The sequence below is a fragment of the Conger conger genome, chromosome 1 (assembly GCF_963514075.1).
Source record: "Conger conger chromosome 1, fConCon1.1, whole genome shotgun sequence".
NCBI classification, from domain to species: domain Eukaryota; kingdom Metazoa; phylum Chordata; class Actinopteri; order Anguilliformes; family Congridae; genus Conger; species Conger conger.
Genome location: NC_083760.1, coordinates 8,926,638 through 8,943,913, shown reverse-complemented (window position 1 = coordinate 8,943,913; position 17,276 = coordinate 8,926,638). Strand labels below are relative to the sequence as shown.

At 44.2% G+C, this 17,276-nt stretch overlaps 1 protein-coding gene across 1 annotated transcript in view; it reads right to left on the bottom strand.

Annotated features, from left to right (window-relative positions):
- Window positions 1–16,513, bottom strand: part of rps6ka5 (ribosomal protein S6 kinase, polypeptide 5) — a 40,287-nt gene extending 23,774 nt beyond the window's left edge. Inside the window, exons 1-4 of the mRNA XM_061236963.1 lie at window positions 16,225–16,513; window positions 6,694–6,765; window positions 5,486–5,704; window positions 2,386–2,501 (exon numbers count right to left, since the gene is read on the bottom strand). Of these exons, the coding sequence (XP_061092947.1) occupies window positions 2,386–2,501; window positions 5,486–5,704; window positions 6,694–6,765; window positions 16,225–16,297 (480 nt within the window). The 5' untranslated portion in view covers window positions 16,298–16,513. The remainder of the gene's footprint in view (window positions 1–2,385; window positions 2,502–5,485; window positions 5,705–6,693; window positions 6,766–16,224) is intronic.
- Between the last annotated feature and the right edge of the window lie 763 nt (window positions 16,514–17,276).

Here is a 17,276-nt window from a genome sequence, read left to right as displayed (position 1 = left end):
CCAGAGTGGGCCCTTCTAGGCCCACTGGGGTGGGGGCATCTGAGCATGCCCAGAAAGCACAGTTTGTTCTAGAAGTTTCTCTATTCCAGAAATAACCGAAACAGAGCACTGCGGGGCTGCGCTCCTCGGCACTTCCCTTGTTATGAAGCCGTGGCGGCGAGAAAAGGGGGAAGTGAAGAGAGGAGAAAATAAATAAAAAAAATCCGAAAACAAAAGTGGAACTGCGAAAGCCGTGCCGATGAAATGTTTTGCACCTTGTGATAGAATCAGCATTCACACGTCGATGGAAATAGCTTCTTCAGAGAACACTTTTCCCAGCGCAAGACGCCATCTGTAGAGCAGTTCAGGCGGCGTGTCGCGTCGAACGCGTAACGCTTTTAAAACGGCCGCTATCTTCGCCGGATCCTCGTTAACACCGGCGACGTAACCCAGAAGTGGAAGAAAAGTTATTTTCGTAATTGCACAGGCAGTCTTCAGCAACTCGTCCACGTATCGCTCAAAGACAACAAGGGTAAAGATTGTTCTTAATTAAGCGACAGCGTTATCGGTAATGTAGCTTGCCCATTTATGGCCACTACACCTGAGCATTGTATTTCTTCCATCGGTAAAGAAATATGCATTTCCAGTCATCAAAGGTATTCAGGTATATTCATTTAGCCCTCATTTACAATCTTTTTCACTCTCTTTGCAAGCACGAATGTCTGATTTTCAGTGCCTTTCGTCCCAGAATAAAACCTTTTACATTACTTCCTCAATGTTTCACCGGTGCGATGGCCCTGACAAAAGGCACTGTGAAGAGTCAAGCCTCCCGGGACGTCCCTTTCTGTAGATAATCCGCATTTAAAAGACACAGAAACGCCACCTCTACCGCACTACTTCCGCAGGGCTTTGTCTCTGCCACACTGTGGATCTGTTGTGTCCCTCTAAGCTCTGTCAAGGAGTTTGTACTTTATGTAAGAAAGGTGCTATATACTTTCAGTAGTGCTGTTTCTTCTTCAAGGATCACATTTCCTAAATGTACCCTGAAAGTACAGTGATGTTCTCTTCGGGTACAAACGGGTATGTTTTCCGAGCCAAAAACGTGCAAAGCAATTATCGTATATATTGCTGGCTCGGGGTATAATTGTACGAAGCTGTAGTGTAGAGTGTAGAGATAAAGTTATTATTGAAAGGTTTGCTTATGGAACAAAAATTAAGCAATATCATACTCAGATGTTTCACACTGTAATGTTTTAACCACAATTTTCTTGTGAAATACATTGCCTTAAGCACAAACATAAATACACTCAGTGACCACTTCATGTCTGAGTTAAAGCTGGAAAAACAGGTTGGAAATTAATGTACACACTAGCAAATATATACCTCCCATAGGCAGTTTTTGAGATATACGACTTCGATCCCAAACAAATTTATCTCCGCTATAAGCTTGCACTGTGATTGGCTGAAAGATTTGTCCCTTGTTGGTAGCAACAGCGTTTGAGTCATTGTAGAGCACGATCAGACACAAGGTATTTTTAGATGCCAATCCGCCACAGCCAATAGGCTACAAATAAGTTTCTACATGAACGAATACGTGGCGTAACCTGAACACAGACCTGTATAAACGCTGTACGTGCTGAACGTGTGCAACAAGCCTGTGGCACCGACCTGTCGCCACACCCCATGCAACTGGCACAACCAAATTTCTCAACACGCATCGACACGACCGCGAATATTACGCTCTCTACCCATAAGACATTGTGTGCGTGAGCACTGTGTAAGCCAAGCACACTTAGGGCCCTTTCACTGATTAAGCTTAGTCCAGGGCGAAAGTGAGTCTGTCTGGAGCATTTTGATTAAAAATGTAATTTAGTCTAGGACTAGGCTTAATCTGTGTTTGAGAAACTGGCCCTAAATCTACTCTCCCTGTAAGAATCTATGGGGAACAGTTTCACAGACCCAGATTAAGCCCAGCCCCCCTAGACTACATAAAATTTCCGATGGAGATTCTCCACACAAAACTTCATTCAGTCCAGGACTAAACGTAATCTGCGTCCGTTAAACCGGCCCTATGAAAATTCTCCAGCATCATCAACGTACCCGAGCTTGCATTACGAAAACCTCACCTTTGGAAGGCCCTTCCTCCATCAATTCCACATGCAAGGTCTCTTAACATTTTCAAAAGCAAAAACATTTTTCTTATGACCCTCGACTTGACGATATTGTTATGGTTTTGCTGCTGTTGCTGTTCTGTTACTCGACCATTACATATTAGCTTTTACAATCGTATGTTTCTAAACATACAGTTGAAACTTCCGTGAAATGCGCTTTAGATAAACGACGACCCGACTTGAGTGTGACCCCCCGGACGTTTCCGGGAGGCGTGACCTCCGACCCCTGGCTCACCTGGTGCAGGTGTTCCAGCGCCAGCACGATCTCCCCGCTGTACAGCGCCACCTCTTGCTCCCGGAAGCGCACGCGCTGCACCAGGTGCGTGAAGAGCTCCCCGCCGTTCACATAATCTGCAACGGCAACCTGGCGTAAACACACAACACAGCGTTTTGCCTAAAATTACTGAAGCAGGTTCATTCACCTGGTCCACCGTTGAAAGGGGAGGGCGCCGTCAGTGCCGGAAAAACCTGTCTGGCTGCTGCCTCGCATTGTAACTCACAAATAAGCACAAAAACCCCCAATTCAGTTCAGTTTGAGTCTGCAAGATTTTTGTTTTCAAAGATTTTTGCACTTTTTTTTCTGTGGTTATATTTAACCTGAACTGTTAAACAAATACAGTATATATTACAGGTATAACATACATAATAAAACTGGTGTTAAAGCTTTTAATAACATAAGAATTTGTTATTAATGCAGGCTATTAGGATTAAGTAAAATGGATACATTTAACCAAAATCATATAGTATCACTAACTAATACTATGAACTAATATATAATATAATATAATAAATATAATATAAAATAATAATATAATATAATATAATAATATAGAAATAGAACTGCAGAAAGGAGCATACAGTACTGCATAATGGCACGTGAATCACATGACAAGCCTTGGGTAATTAGCCAATCACCTGTCGTTGTGCACACACTCAGACAGCCCCAGAGTGGGGCCAGGTGTGAACACCTTTCCTGAGGTAATTACCCCGCTAAACAATCCCCGACAATCAGCATCGCACGAGCATTACCGCACAATTAACTCATAAAACAGGGAGTCAAATATTCCGTTTTCAATCAAAATAGCAAGTTACCGCGGTTAACTACGCACGAGACAATCACAGTCTAGCCTTCAAACATAAGCAAAGGTGATTTATTATGAATACAAATAATTTATACAAATGTCACGGCACTAATAATAACTTACAGATGCCAGCGCAAGATTTCCAGTACTGTACCGAGTTTTCCTTTGTGAAAGGAGGAATATACTCGATCTGTGACAGCCTCTGTTAATTATTATTTAAAATAATTATGTGAATACATTCTATGAGAGGTCTACATTCCATTCCAGTTTAAGAAGTTACATTACATAAGAGTTTTATATAAAAAACTGATTGATTTATAGAAATGACCAGGCTCTAAATCTTGTCTTTTTTTTTTTTTGGAATGCACTCGAGATTTCTTGCAAAGTCAACAATTACCATACTGCCAGAGCACAACACAGATGCTAACAAGCATCCAGTAATTCAGTTATATATTAATGAAGTCCACAGAGCAATGCACTCCGTTAATAGAACAAACATTCCAGGACTCACAAAAGAAACTCCGCATCAAGTTGAAGAGAAGCTTATAATAGTTAGTTTCAGGCAAACTGTTTTCACAAACTGAATGGGCAAAGGAGGAACTCCATTGCAGCTCTTTGTTAGACGCAGAACTAAAGCCACAGTGGAGGTACATTTCCAAGCAAAAACAGGTAGGGGTACAATTTCACAGTATGCAACCAACAGGGTACTGCCCCAGCGACAAGCATTTGTACCTTTTTAGGCACTCTTCCTACTTTTGTTTCTAGGGGGTAGAAGCATGGTGGAATTGTGGAAGTGAAACACCAAGGCTGCCCATTTCTGGTCAGTGTTCAGACACATAAATACTGTGGGGTGGAGAAGGGTGATGATTTTGCTAGTTAAAATGCGAGCCTCGGGGGAATTGCCCTCTGCAGACCTGCGACAGTGCGTGAGTGCAGCCCGCCCTAACCCCCACAGTCACCTCAGTTCATCCGCACCTTTTCTGACCCGTTTCTGTGGCCGATGATGTCACCGGCTAATGACTGAGGGCAACACGCGGGACAAGGTCGAAATAATAATAATGTGAATAAGACGAACAACTATAATTTAACACAACAATAATATAAACGAGCTTTTTTTTTTCCAGAGCTGCTCCATTTCAGGGCAATTAACATAAACTAGGTATGCGCACATTACAGACCTAAAACTATTTGCTTTCTTGACTCCTAGAAAATGTTTATCTGTAAATACTATTGCGCAACGCTAAATAAAAGCTGAAAATAGCAGGTTGTGTGAGCAAGGGATGCTTGCGTTTACTAGCGATACATCACATTTACGGGCACAGTTATGATTATGATTATAGCACTGCCGTCTCATAACTAGAACCATAAACTGATGCCGCCATGGCGACAGTGACTGGGAGTCCCAGAGTGCAAGGCGGGGTCAAAGGTTGGAGCACTGCCAATTATCTGAGCTGTGTAAGTGTGGCCTTCACTAATCCAGGACTGGGGCCATGCCACACCTATTAAATGGCAGGGGACAGATACGGTTCACCTGTAATCACTATTTACATCCCCAATTCAGCATTTTAAAATACACCACCTTTTTACGCATCCGTCTGCTTAAAGGCAGGAGTGTCCAGTCTGATCCGAAAAAGGGCTGGTGTGGGTGCAGATTTCGTTTTTTGGCGCAGCCGGCAGCCTAGTCAGCCTATAAGATCTGTGCAGCTGTTGGGCACATGAGCAAGGCCCTTGACCCCGCATTGTTCCGGGGGGGATTGGGTCTAATCAACTGTAATTCGCTTTGGAAAAAAGCTAAATAACTGTTTTTCACCCAGCACAATGATACCCCTTTAAACTAATTAACTAATCGTGGTCTCCAATCAAGACCTTGAAAAGAAGAATCAGGCGTCGTAGTGCAGGGCTAAAATAAACATCTGCACCCACAAAAACCTTGTGCCCTTTTCAGATAGACAGGAGGACAGATCAAGAGACAGACATACAGACAGAGACAGACAGACAAAGAGAGAGACAGACAGACAGACAGAGAGACAGACAGACAGACAGACATACATACAGACAGAGACAGACAGACAGGCAGAGAGACAGACAGAGACAGATCGAGAGACAGACAGGCAGACGGACAGACACAGACAGACGGAGAGACATACAGAGACAGATCGAGAGACAGACAGACAGGCAGACGGACAGACACACAGACAGACGGAGAGACAGACGGACAGACACACAGACAGACGGAGAGACAGACGGACAGACCCAGGATGAGGTGCAGCTGCGTGTCGGTCTGGAAGGCGTAGTGCAGCGTGACGAGGAACGGCGACTGGCGGATGTGCTCCAGGACCTGGCGCTCGGTACGGGTGTGTTCTGCGGTCTTGGCCTTCTGCACGATGGTGGCCTTCTTCAGCACCTTCATGGCGTACAGCTTCCCCGCATCGTGCCCACTCACCTTGCGCACCAGGAACACCTTTCCATAGGCTGGGGACGGAGAGCAGACCGTTAATATCACCATTAATACACACAGCACTGTTCACACAACTGTACGACGAGCCAGTGTGTTAATATCAGCACTAAGAATACATACAGATCTCACCACACAACTGTACGATGAGCCAGTGTGTTAATATCACCACCATTAATACAAACAGCTCTGTACGATAGCCTAGATTGTTGATATCACCATTATTCATGCATACAGCTCTGAGCGTTAATATCACCACAATGAATACATACAGATCTCACCCCACAACTGTATAATAAGCCAGTGTTAATATCACTAACATGAAAACAGGCATTACCACACAACTGTACGATGGGACGAATGACAGGTAAAATACATTGTAACACACACGCAATTTCTTACAACACTCAACAGCAAGACCAGAAAAAGGATTTCTGTGTTTGTGTGTGTGTGTGAGTGTGCACGCCAAACCATAACACAAAAGCGATAATAAAAAAAGGATTGCATTTAGCAAAATTGGTCCTGTGATGTTAAGCGCAGGGCAGCACGGATGGTGCAGTGGGTAGCACTGCCACCTCACAGCAAGGAGGTCCTGGGTTCGAATCCCAGTCGGCCGAGGCCTCTCCGTATGGAGTTTGCATGTTCTCCCCGTGTCTGCGTGGGTTTCCTCCGGGTACTCCGGTTTCCTCCCACAGTCCAAAGACATGCAGGTTAGGCTGATTGGAGAGTCTAAATTGGTATGAGTGTGTGAGTGTGTGAGTATGTGAGTGAATGGTGTGTGTGCCCTGTGATGGACTGGCGACCTGTCCAGGGTGTATTCCTGCCTTTCGCCCAATGTATGCTGGGATAGGCTCCAACCCCCCCTGCGACCCTGTTCAGGATAAGCGGGTTAGGATAATGAATGAATGAATGAATGAATGAATGAATGTTAAGTGCACCACTGCACTCGGTCTACAGAAGAGTGCGTCTCATTTCCTCTGAGTGGCCGTCACACTGAAGAACTCACCCCCAGTGCCCAGCACTTTCAGCAGCTCAAAGTTCTCTATCCCCACCCGTTCCACGTGGCCAGTGAGGTTAGCTGAAAGAGAGAGAGCCTGTTAGCATAGCCTCCACAACACACATTACATTACATTAGCACACACTCTCATCCAGAGCAACTAACAATGACAGAGAACAGGCCTGCTAGCATAGGGTCCACAACACACATTACATTACATTACATTAGCACACTCTCATCCAGAGCTACTAACAATGACAGAGAACAGGCCTGTTAGCATAGCCTCCACAACACACATTACATTACATTACATTACATTACATTACATTGCATTAGCACACGCTCTTATCCAGAGCTCCTAACAATGACAGAGAACAGGCCTGTTAGCATAGCGTCAACAATGCACATTACACTATATTACATTAGCACACGCTCTTATCCAGAGGTACTAACAACGACAGAATGAGCCTGTTAGGACAGCATCGACAACACATATTACATTACATTATATTATATTATATTACATTAGCACACGCTCTTATCCAGAGCTACTAACAATCACAGAGAACAAGCCTGCAAGCATAGCGTCATACAACGCACATTACACTACATTTTAATTAATCAGGGGCCGGATTACCGCCCAGTTAACTGCACTGAGTAAAACACATACCCTGGCCATATCTGAAACATGGACTGAAGTAAAAAAATATCTGTTCTGGGTTTTACTTGGTATACTTAAGAGACTTTTAATCATCCATTCTCCTGAGCACATGATGTGACCAAATCTTGTTCAGATTTCAGAATTACTGTAGCAGCAGTACATACATCTGACCAGTAGGGGCACTGTGCATGGCAGGTGGTATGAGGGAACGATAAGGAGCCGAGCTGAACTCTTACTGAATGGCATCACATTACCGTCACTTTGCACTGCAACAAGAACAACTTAGAGATGAGAACTGATAACAAAAACCCCAGTTACACAAAAGCAGAGTAATGCAGTAATCAGCACTGGGATATGCACAGCTTTGTGCCAAATTAATCGTCACGGTGAAAGACCACTTAACAGTCATCAAGATTATACCTGACCTGGTGGCAAGAAAAGTCTCTCTCTAGAGTGTTTCGGGAGGACTTTCTCAAACACATCACTGCATATCAAAAACCCTAATGTCTGGGGAGGCTAACCCTGAACCCAAACCATTCCGAGCAGAGATTAGAGAGTCGGATGGCATAGAAGACAACTGAATACAGGACGAGACCTCAGGGAATGAATTCAATGAACCAACGCAATAAAGGGAAGCAAGGTGATGTAAACTTGTTTTGAAGGATAAAGCTAGGACGCTCTGTATACGGATAGGATAAGGCCAGTAGTTTAGCAACTCAGGGCGTTCTGAGGGAGGAAACACTGAAGTTACGGAGAAACCACCTTAGTCTAGTTTAGCTTTTAAAAAGTTGAAAATTAAATTGACTGCGGCCACCCTTCTCGAAGAGGAAATGAAATGAGCTCTTCCCTTTCGCGGTAAACCCGCCAAACCACCACAGCTCCTTCCTCTGCGAGAAACACAGCGTCTCTCACAGGGCCTCGACCACAGCCTTCGACTTTGAGAGAGACAGAGAGCGAGAGAGACGTAAAAAATTCCATCGATAGCAAATCGCTCACGATTTCAACAGCGCCTTTTTGGGGTTCTGAACCTTTCCAGTAGTTCTAACAATCCAGTATATCTGTTACTTAGTTGACAGAAACTGTATATCAACGTGTTTACTTGTGTGTCTGTGTGTGTGTGTGTGTGTGTGTGTAATGTGTGCCAGTTAGTGTGGTACGCAGATTTTAATCAAGTTTGAGGACAATTCTGCCACACGGAACATTAAGAGGTCATATTGACATCTCGCTTGAAATCACAAACGAGCGTTTCACAACCTCGCAAACAGAGAAGAACCACCAGGGCATGGCGAAACGGGCGCGCAGATTTCTCTCCTCCGAACTGTCCACCATCAACAACAACAACAACCCCCTTCACAAAAGGAGAAGGTGGAAAAAGAGGAGGTCCCGACAGCTGAAAATAAACCTCTGCGTTGTGTCTCGCGCTCTCCGCCCGGGTCCCTCTCCGCTTGGCCGACGCACGCTAGGCTAAACGGGCTTAGCCTCCACCGGCTCGCACGCTGAGAGGGAGCGGTGGAAAGATTTGGGTTGTGTAACAGTGCTGGCGGGGGCTCCCTTTGGCCACCCTGGCCCATGGGAAAGGAGGAGGGTATTTATAGCACAGAGGGGCGGGGGCGCGGGGGGGCTCAGTGAAAGGGTGGGGGTGGGGGGGGGGGGGCTTAGAGGACATGAAACCACTGACAGAGGACAGCTGTCGTAGTTGTAGAAACTGCACAACAAAGGGAGGTGCAGGGCAGGTTATGAAAGTTACACACACTGCGGAACGGAGTAACACGGGGCAGGTTACACAACTCACACACGCCGCGCGGCACACAGAGACGCAGGGCAATTTATGCAAGTAACACACACCACACACTGGAGACACACAGGGCAGGTTACACAACTTACACACACCGCACAACAGACAGAGACACAGGGCAGGCTATACAAGTCAGACACACTGCACAAAAGGGAGACGCAGGGCAGTCCCTGCTGAAATAACAGCTAGTCATAGCTGGGTTTAACACCAGGGGTTACAAAACGTAGACATTAGATTACATTAAAGGCATTTGGCAGATGCTCTTATCCAGAGCGACGTACAGTTGATTAGACTAAGCAGGAGACAATCCTCCCCTGGAGCAATGCAGGGTTAATGGTTTTGCTCAAGGGCCCAACGGCTGCGTGAATCTCATTGTGGTTACACTGGGGATCGAACCACCGACCGTGCGGGTCCCAGTCAAGTTAACCAGTACGCTACAGGCCGCCCGAGACAAAGCAGATCACCAGTACACCAGAGCCAGCAGAATTGCAGAGGCAGGTTAAATGGAGGTTACTGCGTGTCTTTCATTTTGAGACGCTGTGGCAGTTGGTTTATAAATATGAGTGGAGGACCTGTGGTCCATACTGCGCTGTGCAGTCCATTCTCAGAAGGCCTTTCACTGGCCACAGAAAAGTGAGCGTGGTTATTTTTCTCCCCTGTGTTGGCTTCTAAATCCAAATTCTGCTCCCGTTCATTTCAGATCATCTATAAACATCCACGAAAACACATCCCACCTCAAAATAGTTAAGTTAAATAAGTTAATGCCATCCATCATAACATAATTCACTTACAATGTTTGCAAATGCCATTATTAAAAAAAGAAAAAGACAGGGTTTTTTTTTTTAGCTTACAGAGGTGGTAAAAAAAAGTTGCCATATTTGGCCCAGTTGAGTGGAATCTGTAATCATTTCGATCTTATCTGCACATTATCTTGAAGCATTGCCGTATTTATGGGACCGGATTGCTCATTCCCCATCTTGTTTTGACAAGCGACATTTTTCAGGCCATTTAAAAAAAAAAAAAAAAAATGTTCGCTTGTACTTGGCCGCAAAATCCTTTTTGTTTGGCCCACCTCAAGCAATTATCTCCAGTGTGGTCTTGGCAGAACACATTACCTCCTCTGTCAACTGCCGGAGGGTGGTCTCTAAACCAGAGAGCTCCAGCATGGCTTCTCAGACTCCATCCCGGGGGACCCAGGTATGCTGGTTTTTGCTGCAGCCACAATGTCAAATATTTAAAGGTGCAATAGGTAATTTCAGACTCAAGAGAGGAATTGCAGCAACAAACACGCTCAAACCCCAACAAGGTTTATCGCACCTCTTCTCTTTGAATGTGCTGATGTCGAAACGCCGTTGGCTGTGGCAATTAGAACCAATTTCATTCATGAGCTTGAATTATTGTACAGCTGAAAAATGTTTTGGTACCTAGTGACGGCCCATCAACTGTACATTTTGAAACCCAAATTTAAGGACTATAAACACAGGCAGAGGTTGAGTCAACATGTCAGTGAGCCTTTTTCAATGATAGGAAGGGATTTACTACAATAGTATTGCAACAATGTTTTAACACTAACATTTTACCTATTATACCTTTAACATGGTTGAACACATGCGTTTAGATTCTTTAATCATTCTTTCCCCTCTTATTGACAGAATGCAGACTTGTCCTGTTAGCTTTACTTCTTCTCAGTTCTTCCTATTCTACAAAAGGGTTAGTTTTGGTAGCCAGGTGTCCATAATGTCACCAGTTAGGAGCCTATCAATTCACCTCAGTCTTTGATTTTATCAGTTAATATTTTAACCCCTTTTAGCACATAGCACAACGAGAACATGAGACTTCTATTCCTCATGGCATGAGTAGATATTTCTGGCACATTGTGGCTTAAGAGGGTAAATAATCCCTCAAAACATGAGCAGCGTAATTAAGAAATTAACATCTTGTTAAAATTCGGGAATATAAATGTTGGTGAAAACAAAAATACACAGCATACACAGGACCGAGTTTGAGAACCACTTCTCTAGAGATAATGTATCCAACACTCAACATAATAAACAACCTTGTTAGGGGTTTGTTTCTGTTCTAAAACTTCAAAGCATACTCGTGTACAGATGAGGCTAAAAACGGACAATCTAGCATCTAGATATCAATTCTGATTCTACTAAAGGGCGTTTATATGCATGATTTATGAATCTGAAGCTCAATCAATCTGGCATGGCAATGCACAAGCCAGTGCTCTGAAGCCCAGAAATATGTAATATTAATCACCAAAAAATATGTTTGAAGTGAAATGTTTGCAACTGATCAGCCCCTAAGGCCAACGCCAGTCTGCCCTCCATCAAGGTGGAAGTCACGTCGGAGTAGTTGCGTAACGTAGCCGTTTAGAAATCAGTTAAGTATTTGAGCCAGTTGCCATTGTAGTAGACCTGCAAAATGGCACTGGGATCAGTTTCGAAAGGCTGAGATATTGAGGTTCGGAAAGCAGACATGCTGCGCGGTGCTAGCACCATAATAACACAATACAACGTAGCCTCTTACTAGCACCAAAGTTGCTAAAGGCGCCAATCTGTTGAACTGCTATATATAGTCAGTATATGAAGAGCAAAAGAGCGGAGAAGAGAGGATGCCTGCAGGATAAAAGGCAGAAATCAGAACTTGGTAACCTTTATCGCCATGACACCAGCACTCAAGAGCAATCTCACTCAGGGGGCTCACACACGGCTGTGCTCCTGAAGGATGCTGGGCAATCCAACAAATTACACTAGACTGGAGGGCCTTTTCTGGGGGGAGCGGGGCCAGGGCCCAGGGAGAGGGGGCAGCCTGTCCCAGCAGGAGAAGGGGGCGCTGCATTTCAGCGACGGTGAAAGATGTCATTAAACCACACGCGAATTCTATTTTACGGCTGTCCGAATTCAATGATGTTTAATGGTCCATCTACATAAACAAGCGTTATTTACCCGTCACAGCACAGAAAGAATTGCCAATTCTGAAACACTTTCACAACCATGGCAGACCTGACCTCATTAACTAGTTACTTAAAATAACCAGTGCACGCCTTACTACAGTGCGTTAAACCAGCAGTGCGCAGCTCACAGCAGTGTGTAAAACAGGCAGAACACCTGACTGCAGTGTGTAAAACAGTCAGTGCACAGCTGACTGCAGTGTGTAAAACAGGCAGAACAGCTCACAGCAGTGTGTATAACAGGCAGAACAGCTCACAGCAGTGTGTATAACAGGCAGAACAGCTCACAGCAGTGTGTATAACAGGCAGAACAGCTCACTGCAGTGTGTAAAACAGGCAGAACAGCTCACTGCAGTGTGTAAAACAAGCAATGCACAGCTTACTGCAGTGTGTTAAACAAGCAGAACAGCTCAGTCCAGTGTGTAGAACAGCTTACTGCAGAGTGTTAAACAGGCAGTGCACAGCTCACTGCAGCATGCAAAACAGGCAGTGGACACCTCACTGCTGTGTGTAGAACAGCTTACTGCAGTGTGTAAAACAGGCAGAACAACTCACTGCAGCATGTAAAACAGGTGATTTAATCGCTGCTGCGGTGTGGAAAAACAGCCAGCCCCACCCCCTGCCCAAGCGTGCCTGCACTAGTGCTCAACCCCTCTGCAGCATCCCTACAGCTCAGGGCAAACACCAGGAAATCCGCCATTCCTCCCTCCAGACGGACGACAACGCAGAACGTATTTCACACAACACTGGCTGCAGACCCAACACACCCACCCACTGCGATTTTATGAAAGCAAAGGCTAACTCACACCTTTTTCTTTTTTTTTTTTTGTTATAACACATACTGTACTTCCTGCATTGCTGGCACGCTCAAATTTCACAGCCGCTGAGAGTCCCAAGCCAACTATTTACTGGTAAAAGCGCAACGCAATGGAGAGAATGGCTTTTGAGTGCCCAGAGCACAGCTGAGCAAGACGGCAGTTTAAATGGTGCCTCTCGGGACTGTAATTATTCAGGAATTTTAAATAAATACCTGGCTAAACTCTTCCTTTTCATTTCTCTCAGTGCCAAATTAATGTAGGAACATGCGGTTTCTTTGCGGCTTGGCTACATCTCAGGCAGTGAAAGTCCATGTCCAACTACACCTGCTGTTTTTAAGGTTCATCCATCCATCCATTTTCTAACCGGCTTATTCCCGGTCTGGGTAGCAGAGGGGGAGAAACCCTATCCCAGCATGCACTGCAAGAGGCAGGAATACCCCCTGGAGAGGCCGCCAAACCCATCGCAGGGCGCACACACCATACCCAGGGGCAATTTACATCGTCCAATGAACCTTACCTGCCTGTTTCTGGACTCGGGTTGTCAAGGTTATTAATGAATAACCTCATAAAGAAGGGAACTGACTCACGCAGTGTGCACTTTGACCCATTTCCCAACAGCCTTTTGGTGTAGCGCAGGGTGACTGGAGCGCTGCTCTAGCGTGAGTGGCTCCAGGGAGGAATAGCAAAAGAGGCTGGGACACTTAATCTCCAGGTCGCGGAAATAATAACCCGTCTCCAGGGAAACTTCCGCTGTGGCATGCATCTGAGTATGATCTAAGGCTCCATTCAGGAAATTATCTTTCAGGCCCGTCCTCACCAAGAACCAGAACTGTAACCATAACTATAAACCTGTAAATGGTAAATGGCTGGCATTTATATAGCGCCTTTATCCAAAGCGCTGTACAATTGACGCTTCTCATTCACCCATTCATACACACACTCACACACCAACGGCGATTGGCTGCCATGCAAGGCAACAACCAGCTCATCAGGAGCATTTAGGGTTTAGGTGTCTTGCTCGGGAAAACTCACACCCAGGGCGGGATCGAACCAGCAACCCTCCAACTGCCAGACGACTGCTCTTACCACCAAGATGTGTGTGCAGCCTGAGCCAATGTCACCCCCATAATAACCTGTTGTTTTATTATGGATTCCACACCACAACTATAACGACAGGACAGTGACAGTGATGAACGTTATCGCTGGAATCACTTTCAGACCGATTATTTTCCGGCTGCATAAAAGATAAAACACTGACAGCCAATCCAAATCCATCCTAATTCAAAAGGAGTCACATTCAAAATTGCAGATGACATAACCGAGAGACTATTTTACAGAGTGTAAACTGGGGAAAAGAAAATCCGATAAAATGCACATAATACCTGTAAACCAAAGCTCTTCCAAGCCACAACTAATCACACCCATTTGAGTAAAATAACAGACACTAGCAAGAGCCATAATTTACATTTGATATCAGATAAGATTAAAGTGCCAGTGTGTGGGTTTGATATTATAGTACATTAACATATAATCACATACACTGCATTATATGTACATTAATACATGGCGGAATGGATTAGCTTAGCAGATAACCATATCCAGGTCAACTTAAAGCCGTACATTTAGTTCCACGTATACATATATGTAGCTCAACCTTCATTGAAAAATGTAGGTTCTTTGGCCAAGTGTACAACAGCAGTGATTATTCTGGTTATAGGCACAGTTCTAAAACTACTACACTGTGCCACATAACCCTAACTAAAAGTTATGCAAGTGCCAACCAACTTGGTGAAAAGTCAAAAGTATTGCTAAATGCATTCAGCCATTTGACACGAAAAGCCCACTATAATCAAAGGTTCTCTGTGAGACACATTTATAAACAGCTGTCAAACAAATTAATGATGCAAGTCCGTTTGTTTATGTGAATTTTCATCATATGGATGCAATGATGTGCATGATTTTTTTCCCCCAGTTTAATCATCTATACATTGCACAAGCAAAACCAAGGGCAAAGTAACAAATATGAAATTTGTTTCCAAAAAGATTCACATTAAGCTAACTGGGGATTTATGTTCAGATATAGAAATCCCATGTATTTCAGGAGACATCTGTGCTGTAGCCATTTCATGGCAGCCCATTTCACCTTACTGGGCCTTGACAAATAACCTGTGTTTTGAGAGTGAGCAGCTGCCTGCTCTAGGAATAAGATGGGAAAACTCTGCTTGGGAAGCTGTCGGTTATCAGATAATGGGTAAAATGAGTAATTTCAGCATGAGAACTTTGAAAACATTAAACTACGAAGCATAAGTAAACAAAGACGAACGTGTTTGTAAAAATAGCAAATGTCTGTTATGGGGTGCTGCCCAACAAAATGAGAACTAATGCAGCAATTTGTGGAGTGATCTTAAAACTCCCACATCATAACTTCCATCTGGGAGTATTCTTCCTCCAACATAAATAACAATTTCTGAACGCAATCCAAGTCCTTGCCCTTCATACACACATCAATGCCATTTCAACCATGATAAGCAAACGGAGCCGACGCTGACTGGCGCTTGACAGCAGAGGCACGCAAAGACGACCTATGTTACTACGCGCAACTTGCCTCAGCTGCCGCCAGTCGAGCTAGCCAACTTGCAACCCATACAGGCAGTCCAAAAAGATAATGTTGGCTAAAGGCAAGCACTGCTCTGATGTTGCGAGCAATCGGCATATGAAGCTAAAGACAATTTAGCTAAGAGTCTGAAAATAAGTGCCCTTTACCTAGTTCGCCAACATGCAGCAAAGTAGATAAGCTAGCTAAATTAGCATGCTTAGCCGCCAGGTGTTTCCTCAAACATTATTAGCTATAATAAGCACCTCTAGTAATAGTAATGACAACTCGTTAACTACCAAACTAGCGCGTTTTTTGTTTTACTTGGTTAACATTCGTTATCTTCATTATCAGAGACGCCATGCTAATCTGCAAACTAAATAGGTAGCTAATTAACTTAGACGCTACTAAAACTCGAGTATCCATCTAACAAATATTTGCAGTTGGCTAAAACATGCTGCTAGCCTCAGCAACATCATGTTGATGTGACTTGTCATCAGGCTAGCTGTGTTAGCCACTGTCGCTGCTGCTAGCCAGCTAACTAGCTAGATAGCAACCTACTCCTCCCCCTGCCATTTTTGGACCGAAGATTTCACGTTGCAAACCGCGCCCGAGATTCTAAAAACACCCAGTCACATGCAAACGTGCCCGCCTCGAATCAAACGCTGCGAGTGATACAGTTCTTTCAAGTGTGATCAATAAAATGCCATTTACCATTTTTTAGCTCGTGCTTCACCGTATACAGGTCACCTTCTCTGCCGGATGATCCGTCCATCGGCGATGGCATCCAAGGCGCCGTTCGCAAATATACGAGTTCTGAAATAGGCAGCTAACAGCCTAAAAACGAATAAAACGTGGAGTGACTCTAAACCGCGTACAGGCGTTACTAAATTTGAACTTGATTAACTATTTGACCAGCATTAAAAATCGTGCAACCAAAGTAGGCTATGCCAGAATTCACCCCCCAATAATCACACACTGTTGGGTCCATTAACGTTACTACTACAACTACACCACTACTGTACCCTATGCAATCAGGCCCTCCTACTGCGGCGATTGGGGTTGCTAGGCTAAATCTAAACACGCAATTGGGCCACATTGCTGTCAGTACAAATACCCCCTCCTTTGAAATAAACTGCCCGGCATCTGTACTTTATTCTGATTGGTCCAATATTTGGCTGCAGGCACAGTGATTAACAGCGAGATATAACTGTAAACTTGATATCCAAGCTTCTCTTCTTGGGGATAAAGTTACACCTTCTGCATTGTGGCTGTCTCACTTCCGTCTGTAGTTATATTATTTTTTTGTGCATTGTGAATCAATGGCGCCGTTGCTCTCCAATGTCAAAGAACACAATATTCACAATGGACTGATGTATAGATACTGATGTAAGAATGTCTATAAATCCAAGTAATCCAGCTTGTTATGTTGGCTAGTTGCCATCTATATAAAATATAAAGGAGGGAAACGCAACGTCACTGTTGCATTCATCTGAACTGATATGCATATACTGCATATGCTTTTTTTTAATGCATTTCTTTATTTTATAATCTTTTACTTTTTTCTGTTGTTCTGCAAGTATAATTTCACACCGATAATGTGCAATGTATTACTCAATGTATTATATGTGATTATGTAACATTGCAGCAAATGCTATTGAGGGTAGTGCATTTCGCTATCCCTGATTTAGGGGGGAGTGTGGCTGGCCCAGGAAATTAAAGGATTCATATTAGCTCTGGAAAACCGTGTTCTGGCAATCAAGCAT